Below are 18,541 nucleotides of genomic sequence, written 5' to 3'. Positions count from 1 at the left end.
AGCTTCTGATTGGCTCGTGACGTCGCTAAGTCGGTTTGGTACTGATACAAGTACTGCAAATAATATGTAAAGAATATTCCGTAAATATTTCTATGATCCTGTTTATCTAATCACCAAAACATGATGACTCATCAAGCTTACGATTGCACGAATGATAAAAGAAAAATGTTCTAAAAGTTTTTTTTTACCAGCAACATGAACATTCTTCAGAAGTAGCCATAAGATTTTCCTTAGACAAATAGTCATCTGGCTGCAAATCCTGTTGTTTCGTCAATGATGTCTGACATTTGCTTACATGTTGTGCCTCAATCTCTTCTTCTGTTGATTTTGGGTTGAAATTATGGGGGAAAAGTCCCAAATTTGCGATTTCTTCGGACGTCATAATCAATTACCTATTTACTTATACTTTACAAACCGACTTTGTGACGTCACAGTTCAACCAATCATGTTGGCGCCCATAGGCGTAGGAAATTGAAATTTCCTAATTATAAATCTTGATTAATTAGTTAAGAAGAGGAAATTATTTTGTTTCAGTTTAATTTTCATGAACATTTAACAGATTAGTATCGATTTATGTCTTGCACAATAACATGGTCTTCTCCTTTAAGTAAATTGAATTATAATTTCATTGAAATGCCCTGAAAATGAACATTTCAAGGGCAGATAACTCTGTCAAAAATCTAATTTTTCTAGATGACATTCTATTGAAAAAAATCTAAACAAATCTGATGATGCAGAGATCAAACAGTGGACTTTTCATAAAAAGAAATGCTTTTCAAATGAAATTTTATTGTCAGATCAGAGGGATTTTGACATGTATGTTTCTGATTTTTCCCATTTTGCCTGATTCTTACAAATACTAATACACTTAAATAGACAAATGTACTCTTCAATCAGGGAGACCATAGGAATTGGGCTTTAAGTTCAATGTAGATATTGATTCAATGTTTTGGTTATATTTTTTGTACTCGATACAAAATTTTGTATAGTAGTATGGTAAATTATTATTGGGATTAGACATACATGATGTAATGGTATATTTAAATCTGGCTCTGCAACATGAATACTAAGTAGCTCAAAATCTTTCTCTTGGAAGTGACATATTTCAGAAATGTACTGTTGGGAAGTGAAAACCTTTAAATGCAGACACAAGACTTGTATTATGATATAAATGATATGAAAACATAGGGATGTATTAGCAACAAAGTCAGTTGTTTTTTTCCTCCTACACCACAAAATGGAATTTTATGAAACTTTCACAGAATTCTTATGGGTAAAAAAAAACAGATGGATCCCTTGTGGATTTACAGCGGTCTAACATAGCAGTAAAACAGAAGAAGAAAAGACAACAAAAGCTGAATTTACTGAGTTGTAATTTTTTTAATGATATTCAGACATCAGAACCTAGTGTTAAAATCAGCTGGTGTTGTCTTCTTCCTTTGATGATTAACTTGTGTCCTTGGATTACAATTTAAGACTTGAAGTTAAACATATAGTCTTCTTTCTTACGCTTTTGATATCAAGTTTCTTTAATGATAAATCAATGTTTAACACCTAATCAATAGGCATTAACTTGCTGATGAGTATTAACAAATTGGATGTACTTGGACTTTAAGTAGGTAGACCTAGGGTAAGGGACACAACCCTTACAAATCATCGGAACGTTTGTATTCGGCATTTTACATCAATGTCATGTAAGCATCAAAGTAACTAAGATTAATTTCATTCTTTGTCAAATGAAAGCTTGATAGCCTTTGTGAAATTGAATATGATACAAACATATCACTGATTTCAAAAGTTGTTTCCCTTACCCTAGGTCTACCTCCTTAAGGAAGAGCTGTCATTAAAACATTAGTTTAAAAGAATGTGTCCCCTAAGCCAGAGATATAAACTTTCTATGATGAGGTTCGAAGCCTGGTAGACCAAATTCTCAAGGAAATATGTCACTAGGACAAAGATTTTAATCATGGAACACTAAAATAATGCTTGTGTACAAGTACTATAAACATATTAATCTTTGTGAGTTATGTCCCTTACCCTAGGTCTACCTCCTTAAATGTACAATCAATAATTTTGAAGTCATTGGAATTTTTTTTTTGCAGTTTCTTCATCCTAATTTATAAGATATCTTTTTTTTGATAATCTAATCTTGTTCAAACAGCTCTCCTAGATTAAGTGTGCTGTTTTTACTTCCTATGGCAGTTGTTTCATTCATTTTATTTCCTTCCAGTAGCAGTTGTTTCACATATTTCCCGGTTTTTGGTGGAGTCCGAGTTGCTTGTTTGTTTTTGTTGCTTGTATGTATATTTTGGTTGCTTTGTGTTCTTTGTTGTGTGTTACTGTTTTCTGTCACAATTCTGTGTCTGGTCGTTGTCCCTGGATTGCATTTGTTTGATTACTGCTATAACCTTGGTTCCCTTGATTGTTCTTTCTGAAAGAGAACACTTTGACCAATCAACAGGCCTTTCTTTGTACTATTCTGACACCCTGAGCCATTTTAATGTGCTAACTCACAGGAGCAAAAGCGGCTGGTAGGCACATCAACCAACCTAGACCCATTATTCTGGCTCTGAGCCAACCAATCATCCCTCTATCTTCTATATTCTACATGCTTAGCAGAGAAGTAGTGACTACCAATTTTGAAGACTTTGGGATGTGTGCTTGGGATTAATCTTTCTTCCAAGTTGAATTTGAGAAATTTTTCTTAGAACTAAAGTTAGCAAGTTGTGATTATTTACATTTGTTAAAGCTAATTTTCTTGGTTTTTTTCTGAACTGAACTTATAAGACATATAAAATTCCAGAAGCAAATGTCAGCAAGGGGAAACAATTTTACTTGCAAAATTGAATTCAAAGTTGCATTTAGCAGGTGTTTCCCCTAAAATTTTATCACTGACTTCCAACACTTTAGGTCAGTATGCTACCCCAAGATCAATGAGATGTTCAGTGAAAGTTAGAAATGGTTCATTAGAGTCATAAAGTGGACTCCTTTAATCATAAGCTTCATGGGAGTCATAAGGTTGACCTTGTCCTCATTTAACCATGGGTTGACCTTAATTATTAAAATTTATTCCTATTCCAATTGTGATGTTATGGTTTTGGAAATTTAATAATGAAAGTTTATACAATAAGAATAACTTGAACTTAAACATGACTTAGACTCCTCAAGTACATTGTACTGTAAAATCTGTAAATATTACATATATATATAAGTAGATCATCATGACTCAAAATTAAGACTCGCACATTGTCTAATATCATTAAAGATATGACAACATGTTAGTGTCATATTTTTTTTCTTTCTATTTGCAATTTATGCACCATTTTATCTTCAAGGGGGATGCCGGATTTCGATTGTTTGTATGTGTGGTCATAAATAGTATTTAAGGCTGAGTGATGTAAGGTGGGAACATTTTGGTGGAAGAATTAAGATTTCATGGCCCCCACCCCCCCAAAAAAAAAAATCTATATATTCAGGGGTGGGGGCTTACCCCCTGCATTCCTTTCCTTTGATCCACGCCTGATATCTATAATTTGTTGATCGAAATGTATAGTGAAATGTGTAATAAAGAAGTACACAAGTTCTAATAATTGTCCTTTGGCTCTTTATAATCTTAATTGATTAAATAATTATTGTCTGTTTAACATCCAGCAGCAATTATTTCATGCATAATCAGGACACAAACGTTCTATGAATCATTAGTATGCAAATATTTCACGAAAAATTAGTATGCATATATTTCACGAAAAATTAGAACACAAATATTTCATGCATAATCTGGTGCTAATATTTCATTCTTAATTAGGACACAACTATTTCCTGAATAATCAGGACTCAATTTCAATTATTTCATGAAAAATCATGACACAAATATTTCATGAATTATCATGACACAAATATTTCATGCTTAATCAGGACAGCGCTATTTCATGAATAATTAGGACATAAATATTTCATGCATTATTTAGTAATAATTTTTTATGCTTAGTCAGGACAGAACTTTTTCATGAATATTCAGTATGCAAATATTTCATAAATTATCATGACCCAAATATTTCATGCTTAATCAGGACAAAACTATTTCATGAATAATCAGGACATAATATATCATAAATAATCAAGACGCATATATTGCTTGAAAATGCTGGACACAAATAATTAATGAAAAATCAGGACACAGGTATTTCGTGAATAATTAATTAAAAAAAATTAATGATAATCAGAACGCACATATTTCATGAATGATCAGGACAAAAATATTTCATGAAAAATCAGGACACAAATATTTCATGAATAATCAACTAAAACATTTCATAAATAATCAGAATGCAAATATTCCACAAATAATCAACTCAAATATTTTACGAATAATCAGAACGCAAATATTCCACAAATAATCAACTCAAATATTTCATGAATAACTGGAACGCAAATATTTCATGAATAATCAACTCAAATATTTTATGAATCATCAGGACCCAAATATTTCATCAATAATCTGAACACAAATAATTCATGAATAATCATTGTATTTTTTATGCCCCAACAGTAAAAAGATATCTTATTCTTATAAGTTTGCCTTTCTGTCAGTTTTCCTTACCAACAGTTTTTAGTCTAAACACTTACAGGTACTGAATTAGTCTGGAATTCATCTTGTTGACTTCTTGCAGCTGTGCTGTATGTTGACAAAATTACAGGCTTTGTTTTTACCAAATATCTCTATGATGTTATAATTTCACTCATTATAATGTATGTACTTGTATTATCTTTTTTTATTCAGCGATACTACATCACAAGGTGAAGATTTAGAAGATGGCAAACAGAATCACAAAAGGTATGATTTTGATCAAAGAAAAATATTCTGTAAAATTGGGGTCTGCTATTACATATGAAAATTGGGTTATAGTATGGAGAATGAAGGCAAGCATGCTGGGTCCAGTCAGGGAAATTATTTTCCTAACTCTTTTCTCAGCAACTACTTAATTACAGCCTCTTGATATTTGGTGTCCAGATTTAAGTATTGGTCCCATATTGTTGGATCCTATTCCAGGCCTGTTGGAAAACCTACATCCTATTTTATGAAATTTGGCCATTTCTGTCTTGGATTCATTTCTGTTTAGTCTCAAATGGGGCATTTAAGAAATCACGATGCTTTGCTTATTTTTTGTGTTTCATTGACAAGAAATACCTATTTACTTCATTGAGTTACATGTATTTGACCTATATTTATTTTAGGGTTTTTATATTTTTCACTTGTTGCACAGTTACTTAAGATCCCTTTGTATAATAGACTTCAAACCTTACACAATTGTTTTGTTATAATGGTCATATGGTCTGTATACTTAAGGAGAAAATTAGAACTTCCGTTTTTTTTATACGTCACACTGTAACTCAATCATGGGGATGGGTGTATCATGCACTAATGGTGTAGCTGTTTTCTAAAGCAAACTGATTGGTCAAAATCTCAGTTCAGAAAGAATTTGAGATAATTCTTGAAATGAGATAATTTATGGAACTGTGCTCTGTGTGTACAACTTCATGTATATTACACAAAAAAAAAACTTTTCCTTCTGTCTAAACGAACATACTTTTTAAGTTTTCTATATTATAATTAAAATACACATGTAACATGTCAATTTTCCTTTAAAAAGTACACCATAATAATGTACCGTCATTGCCAGAGCAAAATTTGAAAGAGAAAGGATTTCTTTACTTGTCAGAGCATATTTCTACTGTTTTTTTGGTTTTTTTTTACTTTTAGAGTCAATCGTAACCTCAGTGAGAAAAAGAGGAGAGACCAGTTCAACATGCTGGTTCATGAACTGTGTTCTATGGTATCTTCTAGCAACTCCAAGAAAATGGACAAATCCACAGTACTCAAATCCACAATTTCTTATCTCAGGAACTATCAAGGTATTTCATCATCTTCTAATATAACTGAACATAGTACATTAGTACATTAGGCCACATCAAGTACATTATTGGATTCTCAGCCCCACCTCATCTCAAAAGGCCCTGCTCCTATTTCTTTTTTTTTTTATTTTTCTTCTGCAGTTCAAATTTCCATAATTTGTCTGTATATTTATGACACTACTTTTAGGCAATAAGTGTTGACTTCATGTCATAATGAAAAAAAAACTGGAAATTTGAACTGAAAGAAAAAAAAATGAAACAGCCTTTTGTGATGGGCACAGCCACAGTGAGGGATAAACATCTACAAATTAACTTGATAAGGCCTAAAGCCATAGAAAGGTGATCCGTACAATATCTAGTAGTATGTAAGGAGGTAGACCTAGGGTAAGGGACACAACTCTTAAAAATCATTAGAATGTTTGTATTCATCATTTTACATCAATCTCATGTAAGCTTGACATGCTTTGGTGAAATTGAATATGATGTAAACATATCACCGATTTCAAGAGTTTTGTCCCTTACCCTAGGTCTACCTCCTTAATGTTAATAAGGACACTTATAGAAAATGTGTGAACTTCAGGTGCCAGCAAGACCCATTGAAAAATTCGATTTTAATTTTGCATGGAGTATTTGACACATGGTTTAATTCAAAATGATATTTGCCCCCATCAAGCAGGACCATCTATATTTTATTTTTTGGGTTTGGAAGTCTTTTGAAGTAATTTTTTTTCCATAGGAAGGAGAGCAGTTAAGGGTTCATCCAAATATTTAGACCCAAACTGTTTCAGACCTTACGAAGATGACAGAGGCTAGCTCTATAAATTTAAAGTAATATTTTTCATGTTATAATATATTAAACTTACACAAGGTGCATTTAAATGTAAATTTAATTTTTATGTGCTCTTAAACTAACCAAAAGAAACCAGGCGTCCATTTCACAAAGAGTCTTAAGTGTAAAGTTGATTGTAAGTAATGACATCACAACCTAAAATAACATTCTGAGGTCATTATTTACGATCAATTTCACACTTACAACTTTTTGTGCAATCATCGACTTTTTGTGCAATCGTCGCCAGAACTACAGATAAAATCTGTTTTTTCTGTGTACAAATACATTGAAACCTGTCAATACAGAACTCCTTGTGAACTGTAGACTTTGTTCAGTTTAGATAGGTGTTCTGTTTAGACAGGTGTTTAGTATAGACAGGTGTTCAGTTTAGACAGGTGCTTAGTATAGACAGGTGTTCTATTTAGACAGGTGTTTAGTTTACCCAGGTTCACAATACATTTAAATTGATGTAAAGGGAATTTAAAATGTGTCTTGGTTTAGACAGGTTTTCAGTTTATTCCGGGTTCTGTGAAAATGGGTTTTACTGTATTCCATTCTGACCCAAAAGTTGCATTGTTGTATTTTACAGTATTGATTTTGTTGTAAGAATTGAAAGTGGGCCATCAGTTCAAAGGAAGATATGAATAGTATTTTGTATAACCTTGAAATTATTAGCTTAAAATATCAAGCTGTTTAGATTGACTATTTGAGGGGAACAGGTTATATTAAGAATATTTGGGCCAGTATTGTATTGTGAAAATAGGAAAACTATCTAATCTTTATTACTTTGGGGTGAGAATTTGGATAAGTTATGGCAGGTGTTTGTTCACATAGGTTCCAAATTGATTGAACTGTCCCCAGTGCTGCAAACTGAAGATAATTTGTAATTTTTGTGTCTGAGAAAATTATTAAATGTTTGATGAATTAAAATCCTAAGTCTTTGATTTGAGTTACCATGAAAGCCAAGAATATTTAGTATTGTATAGGTAGCAGTGTGTTCCCAGTGTAATAAATTTTTGATAATTCACACTGTGAAATAAATTCGGTAATTTCACTCTTGCACTTTGTCCCGCCAAAACGTCACAATTTTGATATCAATCCGCCGATCACAGAATTTAAAATTCATATTGATAATATCGATAAATTATGAAGAAAATCTATATAATAAATAGGATAATCAATTGGTTATTGTGAATAACCGAAATATTATCACTTGTGTCAAGAAGGCTTGAGGATTTAACTAGTGTGCGAAACAAGTTCCTCACACTCGTTAAATCTTGGCATTCTTCGACACTCATGGTAATATTTTGGTTATTCGCTCTTTCCAATTAATTATCCTATTAGTATTTTTTATACCCTCAAACAAAAAATGTTTTTTTTTGGGTGGGGGGGGTTTATAGGTTTGACCCTGATTGTCTGTCAATCTGTCTAGACTATTTTCTAAGCAGCTTGCAGCATTATTATGAAACTTGGTGGGTGTAATATAACCAAATGGATATGTGCATACTGTCAGGGATTTATTTTTTGACAAAAATTGTAGAAATGATGACTGTTGAACTTAAGACCTTTTCAGCAAAACATGGTCTCATGGGTTGTTTGACACTTCTCCTCAACAATTAGCAGGATTGTTATGAAACTAATTGGGGTGTTGAAATATCATATTGGGATGTGCATATTATTGGTCCAAAATTGTAGTAATAATGCTGTTGGACTTAAGTGCTTTTCAGCAAACTTGGTCTCATGCATATAGTCAATCAGTATGTGTAAAGCATGCTTGATATACACTTCCACGAGGAAAATTCTTTTCTTCAACCCAAGCCCAACCTCACGGAAGTATATATTGAGCATGCTCATCATTTTACCACGAAAGGATCTATTGGGTCATTCCGTGCAAGTACCAAATATGAATTGGAGTAATTATTCCATATCCCAAAATAAGAATATGACTTCTCAATGTTTAACAAATTTTCTGACAGTGAGTATGAAAAAATATCACGAAATGCGACATGAATTTTCACATTTTCAAAATAGTTGCCCAACTATTAATAAATATAGCTATATAAAGATACTGGCTAAATACAAAATGTATCCTGCAAAAAGTTCCCAAGACTTATGATTCCCACTGGCTGTACATGTATTTCTCTTCTACATGTAAATTTACAGGAAATTATACTTCTGAATAAGGGTACAATATTTCTTATATTTTTCTGTCCAAATTGGACCAGTCTTAAAAAATAACCAGTATGTAGAATTTAAATTTTCTCAGGAATTATTTTGTTGCACTCCACCTTTACCAAACAAGGGGAAGTATAGAATTCGACTTTCAGTCCGTCCATCTTCCTACTGTCCGTCTGAAATTGGTTTCCGGGGCCTAACTTAAGTGGCGATAAACTTTTCTTTTCATTACTGTTATTCCATGAAATATAACTTTTGTTGCAAGGTGTATGACCTAAAGCACTGCTCTTGTTACATCTGCAGTCAAGAAATTTCTACAAAAAACCCTTTACTCATGATAGCCCCTTTACTATTAAGTTGATGATCACTTCTGCAAGGTAGGGCTTTGATAGAACCAAAAAAAATTTCCTCATGGAAGTGTATATTCAGCATGTTCTGTGCATGCTCATTGATTATCCCACAGTTAGCACAAAAAGATCTATTCAGTTTTCAGGTAATTCTTGATCTTTTTTAAAGATTGGAAACCTTTGATTGTGAGTTTCAACCTAATTTTGTTTAAAACCTGAATAGACACAAAATTTTCTGAGTTTGCAGTATTGCAAATAATTTATCTTTAGATTTAGCACTTGTTTTCAGCAGATTGGTCAATATTGATTCCCTTTCCTGTGGTAAAATTTGGCATACTTTTCAATGGAGAATAGTCTTGAACTGTCAGGTTGTAGGTCTAATGGTGTATATTACAGCATCACTTTCATTACTATTGCTGTCGGTTTCAGTCACATGTTTCAATTTTACAGACTAATATATAATGGAATTGATATATTCATTACATACAAGGCTACGCTCTAAACTTGATCAAGGATATTGAATATTTTTCCTCTTCCATGATGGTGAAGAAATAATTCTGTAGAATGTCTCCAATTTTGCGTCAAATTAAAAAAAAATCTGCCTTCTAAGATTTTATGTAGAATTTTATTCACTGAAAACAAATTGTGATGATAATATGGCAGAAATTTTGCTTTGGAATCTGATTGATATCACTCTCAGTCTCTCAAATTTCTTTGTATCCATATGCCATTGTATGTCAAAACAAGCCCTCTTGATGTATAGAGTTAAGTACATGTATGTATGAACCACTTGAAAACTTTTATATCCGAACAAGATGCTATATACACAAATGACCCTTGAACCCTTGATTGACTTGAGCAATAGGCAGACAAAATCTATTTGAAAAAAAGCTAAAACTTTGCAAAAGCTTTCAAACTAATTCAGAACTTGATCTGGCAAAATGTAGGACTAAAGAGTACCTTCAGTTCTCTTCATCTATAATGTTTAAAAAAAAATTCTTTGCTGGCCCTGATGATAATGCCTACCTATTAATTAGAAAAAATATAGCAAGTCAAAAAAGTACCTGTTCAGTAGAGTTAATAATACATGTAATGATATGGTGCATTATTTATTTTTATGAATATGTACAGTAAATTTAAATCTCACAGTGTTTAATATTGGACAGAAAATATGAAAAATTTTAAACATATTTAGTAGTAACCTATGTGAAGTGCAGACTTGTCAATGGGTGCACTCAATTCATTGGCACATGTTTCTAAAAACCTGACTTTAGTGCCAATAAACAAATATGTCTTTTGGGTCATTATTTTAAATCAGTATGAGAAGAGGCTACTTGAAATATCAGTAAAGGGTTTCTTTTTTTTAAGTCCTTCTGAAGTCAGTTGTGTCAAGTTTTGATGAGAATAGAATACTTCATGAAGTTATTAGTCTCAAATGAAAATTTAGGCTTCTGCTCATTTTGTATCCCTGCTGTATTCAATAAAGTGCTCATTCTTGGAAGTGCAATAACCAATTGCCAAACTAAATTGGGTTTTTCTGTGTCTTCAAAAGAAACTAAAGTGACCTTGGTGTGATTTTTGTCATGTATGAATTGCCCCTGTCAGACTGCTACTTATCTGCATCTGTCTGAATTAGATACACCTTTTTATGCATGTAGTTAAAAACAAATGTTTCAAAATTATTTTTCAAGTTAAATTTATGAAAATGATTTAGGACTGTGTTTTTGTAGCGAGCACCGCGAAGTGGTGTGAGCTTTAAGATTATTACGTGTACTTTCTTAATTTCCCTTAAGGTTCCCCAATATACTAACAAAAAAAAGATGAAGTTAATTATTTATCAAAGTTTCTCTTTTGTCCCATATACTTTCTTTTTTGCAAAACAAATTGAGAAATAACAAACAAAATCCACAGTGGAATGACTTAAATACTGTAAGAGTATTTTAAATCGTGGATACCAATTTTCATGGATTATGGAATGAACACAAGTTTGCGGATCCTTGAATTCATTGTTTTGAGGTTTTTAGTATACACATCTATGGATTTCTCCTATTAGTTGGGAACCAAATTTCATGGTTTGGCCTACCCACAAAAACCCATGAAAATCGGTACCCCACGAATAATAGTACTTTACAGTATATACAGGGATGGGATATGAAGGCTAAATCAAAACTGCAAAATAAAAACATGTCAACTGTAAAGCTGCTTGGAAAAACCCAATACATTGCAAGAACAGGAAAACAGGAATCGAAGATGATGTACATACACAATGTAGGGAACCAAATAAAAACTCAACATCAGTTTTTAGTGGAGTCTTAGTTGCTCATTTACTTTCGTTACTTTGTATGTATTATTTTACTTACTTTATGTTCTTTGTTGTGTATGTCTGTTCTCCATGTCTGATCTTTGTCCCTGGATTACATTCTTTTGATTTCAGACCCATCGAAACCTGCCGGACCGTCGGACCTGTCCGGTAAAATTGTCCCGGGTCCGGTAAATACACGTTGCTTGTTTTTTTCTTACGTTAAAGAAGATTTTCTCAAAACTGAAGTGGTTTTTGTGAATAATAAAACTAGAATGTTTTAATAATTACGTGAATTAGTCTACAGTCTAGCGAGATAGTCAATCAATTTGATTGTAAACAATAATATGTAACTTCCGGTTCATTCGCTACACGTCATTTCGTCCTTTGATATATCGTCCCTTCCGTTGTCTCGCTACTCGTTTACATGTGAAACATGCGGTCATTATATTGTCAAAATAATAATGAAAAAAATAATAAAGTATATTTCTTTTACATCGAAATTCATAAAGGAGAGCCTTTGTGACAAAGACACTGATGATGATTATGAAGACAGTGAATGTTTTGACTATCAAGATGAAATGTTGAATTTTGAAATGATTATGTTTTATGCCAGAGATTGAGAATAGATTTTATAATTTAATAACAATACTTTATTTCAAATTTAAAAAATCAACAATATATAATACAAAGAACTCAAAACAAAGTACACATGTTTCGTTTATGAAGACTCATCAGATTCACTCTAGCCAAAATGAATAATGGTGACAAATTAACAAATTCAAGAGCCCATACCCAGTTGTTTTAAAATCAGCTTGATAATAAAATGTACTTGGAGATTCCCACCCCCCATCAAAAATGTTAGCGTGTCAATAAATTGTTCAGAGTTTTTTCGGTCAGACAAATTGTCTTTCGTTCAGACAAGTCATCACCTTGTGTCTGACCGAATGTCAGATGTGCTTAAAAAAATTTCGATGGGTCTGGATTTCTGCTAGAATCTTGGTTCTCTTGATTGTCCTTAAATGCAGTTTTTTTGTGAGTTAATTATTACTTAGTTACAAGTTCAGAGACGTTTTTGTTTCTTTTTTACAAGAAATACTTGTGACCATATTTGGACATCATTGATGCAGAAATATTTACAAATAGAAAAATCCGCAAAATTATAATTCAAGAAGCTATTTAGTATTTCAATTGAAGAAGCTATTAGTTACAGAATCAACCAAACTTATTGTGGGCCGAGTTACGTAAAAGTAAGGTTATTGTATAAAATTATTCTATTTATAGTGAAATGTTGTATAATTTTCTGATTAAAATTTCTTTTAATAACCTGAGGCTTACGTTAAATTGTCTACTGACAATAAAGACATAGAATGATTGAGGATGGTGCTATAAATATCAAAAAGTCATACATCTAGTCATTGAATCTTAAGTGCCATTATCTGTAAAAATCAGGCAGTGGGTGAATCATTAAACAAAACACACTCAAGTCTTTCATTGAAATCTTTTAAAAAAAATTTTATCTGAAATGCAGAAATGGCTTTCATTTCTATTAAGTGACAGTAATTTGAGGTATAAATTATATGAAATGTGTAGTAATTTCATCATCAAAGGGAAATAAATCACTTTACCCCATCATTCTATGGTAACTTTTCTGTTTCCACTTCTAAGATTAACAAATTGTCAATTTGTCTTCAATAAACCATGTACTATGTGCCTACATTGTCAAATACATGTGTTTTTTCTGAGCATCATTCATTATTTTTCAATTTTGCCTGATTCTTACAGATTCTAATAATAAGTTTATTATTTCTCATTTTATACTATGAAATAGTTCTCTTTTGTCATTGTTTTTAAAACCTGTCTGTGATAGCTGTTGTTTGAATTACATATGAAGACTATGTTTGGAGGAGTAGTAAGGTTTAAAAATTACTGGAGGATGGTCATTAAAAATCGACAAATTATGTCAAATGACTATAGAGATTATATTAATGGCCTCAGTTGTTTTAAACAAAAGTTAAACGACTTTTAGGTTTATACTCAACAATATTCATCACATTCCTGCTGGAACTATAGCAACGGTTTTTATATAAAAATTTACCATGAGGATTCAAACAACCAAAGGGTGGTTGGTATTTTTTTTTTTTAGCTCACCTGGCCGTAGGCCATGTGAGCAATTATCATAATTTGGTGTCTGTCGTTGTCATCATCGTCAACAATTTCTTCAAACATCTTCTCCTCTGAAACTACTGAATGGATTTGGATGAAACTTAAGATGGTTGTTCCTTAGAGTATTCTGCACAAAATGACCATGGATTTTTTTTTTGATTTGTTAAAAAACATGGCTGCCATTATTAAAAATAAAACATAAGGTTCAGACAGCAGATTTTGTACATATATCCAAAACCCTTAGGTTTAACCAAATTCTGACATGAATAAAAGTATTCAGCATAAAGAGATCTATCTGTGGTCAAATTTTGGGGAAAATCTGTTGACCCATGTTGGAGTTATTGCACTTTTTGGACATTTTTTACTGTTTTTGATGTTATTTTGTGACTTTCAAAAATCTTCTTCTCAGAAACTACTATACAGAATTCAATGATAAAAGTTGGTATTCTTGTTTTAAAGGGTATCCTTAACAAAATGATAGTTTGAATTTTTGATCAGTTAAAAGACATGGCCATTGTTACTAAAAATAGGGTTGATTTGAACCGTTAAGGAAAGAGGAACCTAATAGGGTGCTTTCTTGATGTCTGGACAATAACTCAACTGTTAGTAAATTTTGTACTGTATGTTGTCATACCACATATGGTAGTCCAAGGTTAATATTGGTCCGATTTAGTATTAGGGGCTACAAAGGGGCCAAAAACATGTCTTTTTTTAATTTCTGGATGACAATTTGAATAAAAGTGTATAGATCTCTTTGATATTGTACTTCAAAAAGCCATGCCCAAAAAAGGTTGAGATTGATTTTGGAGGTCGTGACTGAAACCATATTAAGGACCACAAAGTGGCCATTTTTGTTTTGGTCAAATTTTTATCCTGTGTCAAATGTCTAATCACAATCAAATTTTAAAGATATACCAAGTTTGAATGTTGTCTCAATACTTTCCTTAGTTATTCAGGGTTCTACTCTGTGGTTGTATCAAGCTGTTCCATGTAAAGCTTATTATGCTTTATGTAGTTTTCATATCCACAAAACCATTATACATAATGCTGAAAATAGCATTGAAGGGAAATACCATAATAAATCAAAATTATTGAACAGCTCTGTATGAAAGAAAACTCCATTAAACATTAATTTGGGTGGTGTGTATGCCTTCCTGTTATGATGCATAAGCTCTTTATGAGTTTCTAATTATGTGAATCTCTTTGTTTGATGTTGGAAAATTTTTTTTTTTAGGGGGGGACTTTGATTTCTTTGATTTGTTTACAATTAAAGTCGACATTAAACAAGGTTTGTTTGTTTTATTGAGAGGTTGTTTGTTGTTTAATGGTATTTTTTTCACCTTACATTAAAGGGAATTGTTACAGCCTTATTAAACTAGTTGAAGCCCACCGCAGACATCTCCCTGTCCACAGACATGTCCTTGTCCACAGACATGTCCCTGTGTCTGTGTGTTGTTATTGTACTTTTTAGTTTTATTTTGGTGAAGTATCATATTTTTAATACTTTGTGGTCACAGGGCCTTCAAGAGCTTACATTAAAATATGTTCACACTTGTTGATGACCTTTTGGTGATCTTTGAATGTTTTTACTATTTTATATTTAGATATAGTGTTAGACATCGCCAAAAGGTCTTCACATCTTACAGTTAGCTCTTAAAGGGTTGAAGTATTAAAAGTGGGAAAAAAAAATGTTTAAACATGTGTGCCCATCAAAGCCATTCTTATTTAGATACTAAATGACACATCATGAAGGGTGAGAAAATTTGGAATTCATGTTTATACCCATCCAAGCCATACCAATTTAAATGCATGTAAGCACAATGCATAAAGAGGAAGGAAAAAAGTTGAACATTTTTAGATCTTAAGTACTGATAATAAAGCTGAGGAATTGTTTTTTTTAGAATATATTGATCAATTATATATACAAAAAACATGTACTGCCTTGTAAACAAAGTTGGGGGGGGGGGTGGGTGATATATAGGTTTCACTCTGTCTGTCCCTCAGTCTGTCCTTCTGTTTTTCTGTTAAAACTATTTTCTAAGCAGCTTGCTGCATTCTTATGAAACTGTGTGGGATGTAATATGACCACGTGGAGATTTGTATTCTGTCAGGAATTTAAGTGTGAACAAAAATTGTAGAAATGACAGCTGCTAGACATAGGCATTTTCAAGCAAAGCTTGGTCTCATGCATTGTCCGGAACTCCTTCCCTAACAACATGGAGGCTAATTATTTGCACATGTAAACAATATTCATATACTTTTGAAGTATTTTTCAAATTTGGTTTTAAAGTACACATTCTCTACTTTATTTTGACTACTTTTTATCAGCATACACACAGATCATGCACTTACAATGTATAGATCTAGGTTCAGTGTGTTTTTGATACTACATAACAGGTTGACCATTTAACCCTGAAGTGGTAAATGAGACCAAAACCCTAAAATGAGTTATTTCTCTTTGTCCGTTCAATTCCTGTTTATTCATAGTTTTAACTGATCTTTTTATTTAACTGCAGAGATTAATTATACGGGTAATAGGATAATTAATTGGAAAGAGTGTATAACCAAAATATTATCTGGAGTGCCGAAGAACGTCTAGATTTCATGAGTGTATGGAACTTGATTCTCACATCAATTAAATCTTGGGGTGTTTTTGGCACAAGTTATCATATTTTGGTTACTCACAATAACCAGTTGATTATTCTATTTATCATATAGATTTTTTCATAATTTATTGATATTTTCAACATGAAATTTAAATTCTGTATTTGGCAGATTGATATTGATATTGATATGATTGTGACGTATTGGCGGGTGAAAGTCAAAGAGTGAAATAACCAAATTTATTTCACAGTGTGAATTTATTACACTGGGAGCATTTGATATTTTGCTATCTATTTAATTATGAACATTTTGTAGCTCTTAATGCATTCACATACTCCAAGGTTGAGAAATAGTCAAAGGCTTTGATTAAGGGTTAAAATTGTTAAGGACTCCGGCAGAAGTAAGGCAGAAGTAAGAAATTATTGGCAGATTGAAGACTCGATCACCAATGGTAGTAATTCCACTTCTTTACTATAGAAATATTGGCAGATCTGTTATATAATAGCATGATTTATAATTTTACAAAAATGAACTGCAAAATAACAATTCATCATTTATATATTTTCATTTTTCACATTGCTATTGAGATGAAATAGTGGTTTTTAAAAACCAGAAGGCCAATTTGAGCTAAAACATAAATTCATATTTGTGGGTGTTTGATGACATGCATATGTAAGATTTTACAATCGTTTGCCTGATTCTTTCAAGGACTTGTACTTGAGTTTATACACAATCCTGCATATTCAAGATTTTACAAAATTTTGCATGATTATTTCGAGGACTTGTTTATGAAATGCATGCAATGTTCATATAATGACATGTCTTGAAACAATGAGCATATCATAACACAAATACTAGAATTTTGGTTTTCAGTGAAATGCTTATATGATACTGAAGTAGACATATTACATGGACAAGGATTAAAACCAATTTTATTCTTAATTTACAGAAACAGCTGTCCAAGCCAAAACACATGAAATCAAAGAGAATTGGAAGCCTTCATTTCTGTCCAATGATGAATTTATGCATCTTATGTTGGAGGTTGGTAATTATACATAATGTACAGAGATACCTGTTTAAACTGGTCCCCTCTGGTTATGTTAAGTGTTCTCAGTCCCATAATAAGAAATTTTGAAGGCGGGGGAGGGGGGGGGGGTGATCTGTATATAGTTTCATCTTTCAAATGGGGTGCACATCTAATTTTAGCTGATTTTCTCTAGGAATTTAAAATATTTTAAGCAAAAAGATTTATGCACCCATGGCACTCCTTCCGGCTAAGGCCATGGTTCTGCTCTGTTTACAAAATAATAATGATATTGAAGGGTTGTAAATTCTTTTTTAAGATCTTTCATGCTAGAACAATATGAATAGAAAAAATAGATATGTCAGTGTGCTCGTTTTTGAGATATTAGCATTTGAAATTTTGACAGGAAAGGATTTCTCTGGATTTTCCATAGGTTTTGTCTTAGTAGGTTTTATATATTAAAAACCCCGAAAAAAAATAACTAGAATTTCATAAAAACTTCTCAAATAGCATTTTAAGGTATGTTTAATTAAACTATGAAAAGAAATGTGGGGGTCAATGGACAAAAGTATTGGTACTATGAAATACCTAAGTCTGATATGGGCAGTGAACATCCTTAAGACATGTGTTTTGTTAAAAATGATACATTGTATAAACTATTAGACTGACAATAAAAGAGAATACCTATACTCTATAGTACTATCTGATTAACACTCATAACTTATATAGAATATTTATGCCAGGAGTACATGTAAATAGCAACTTCGTTACTAAAAGGATTATTGAAGTGTAATTGTCACAACATTGTACAACTAAATCTTATCTTGTTCACGTCTGTAAAATTGGTCTTTAAAATCATGAGGTGCTAAATCACACTTGGTTTTAGCACGTGACAAGTTTCCAGGTGTCAACTACAACATTTTCCAACTAAGAACCTTTTATTTTACTATGGTGGGCAGGAACTATAAGATTTATTAGTACTTGTTAATATTATTAATCTCCTGTGGTGCTGCCATAGTAAAGACATGGGATTGGTCAATTAACATCCAATTTATAATTAAATACCCTGTGTGTACCATCTGCAATACAGAGACATGCAGTTCTCTTAAAACAGCTAATCAGTCTGTCAATCGGATCTCTTAAACAGTGGGATATGTATAGTTTTTGTTCATTTATATTGCGAA

At 32.1% G+C, this 18,541-nt stretch overlaps 1 protein-coding gene across 2 annotated transcripts in view; it reads left to right on the top strand.

Annotated features, from left to right (window-relative positions):
* The window catches only part of LOC148605654 (circadian locomoter output cycles protein kaput-like), a 56,133-nt gene that overhangs the window by 7,515 nt on the left and 30,077 nt on the right, over nt 1-18,541 (top strand). For both annotated transcript variants that reach the window (XM_088548358.1, XM_088548357.1), the window contains exons 2-4: nt 4,781-4,834; nt 5,762-5,913; nt 17,283-17,374. In XM_088548358.1, the coding sequence (XP_088404484.1) occupies nt 4,781-4,834; nt 5,762-5,913; nt 17,283-17,374 (298 nt within the window). The remainder of the gene's footprint in view (nt 1-4,780; nt 4,835-5,761; nt 5,914-17,282; nt 17,375-18,541) is intronic.

This window comes from Perna viridis, chromosome 10 (genome assembly GCF_037379345.1).
Source record: "Perna viridis isolate PV_CMFRI_1.1 ecotype Kerala chromosome 10, ASM3737934v1, whole genome shotgun sequence".
Taxonomy (NCBI): domain Eukaryota; kingdom Metazoa; phylum Mollusca; class Bivalvia; order Mytilida; family Mytilidae; genus Perna; species Perna viridis.
This window is presented reverse-complemented; position numbering and strand designations above follow the sequence as displayed.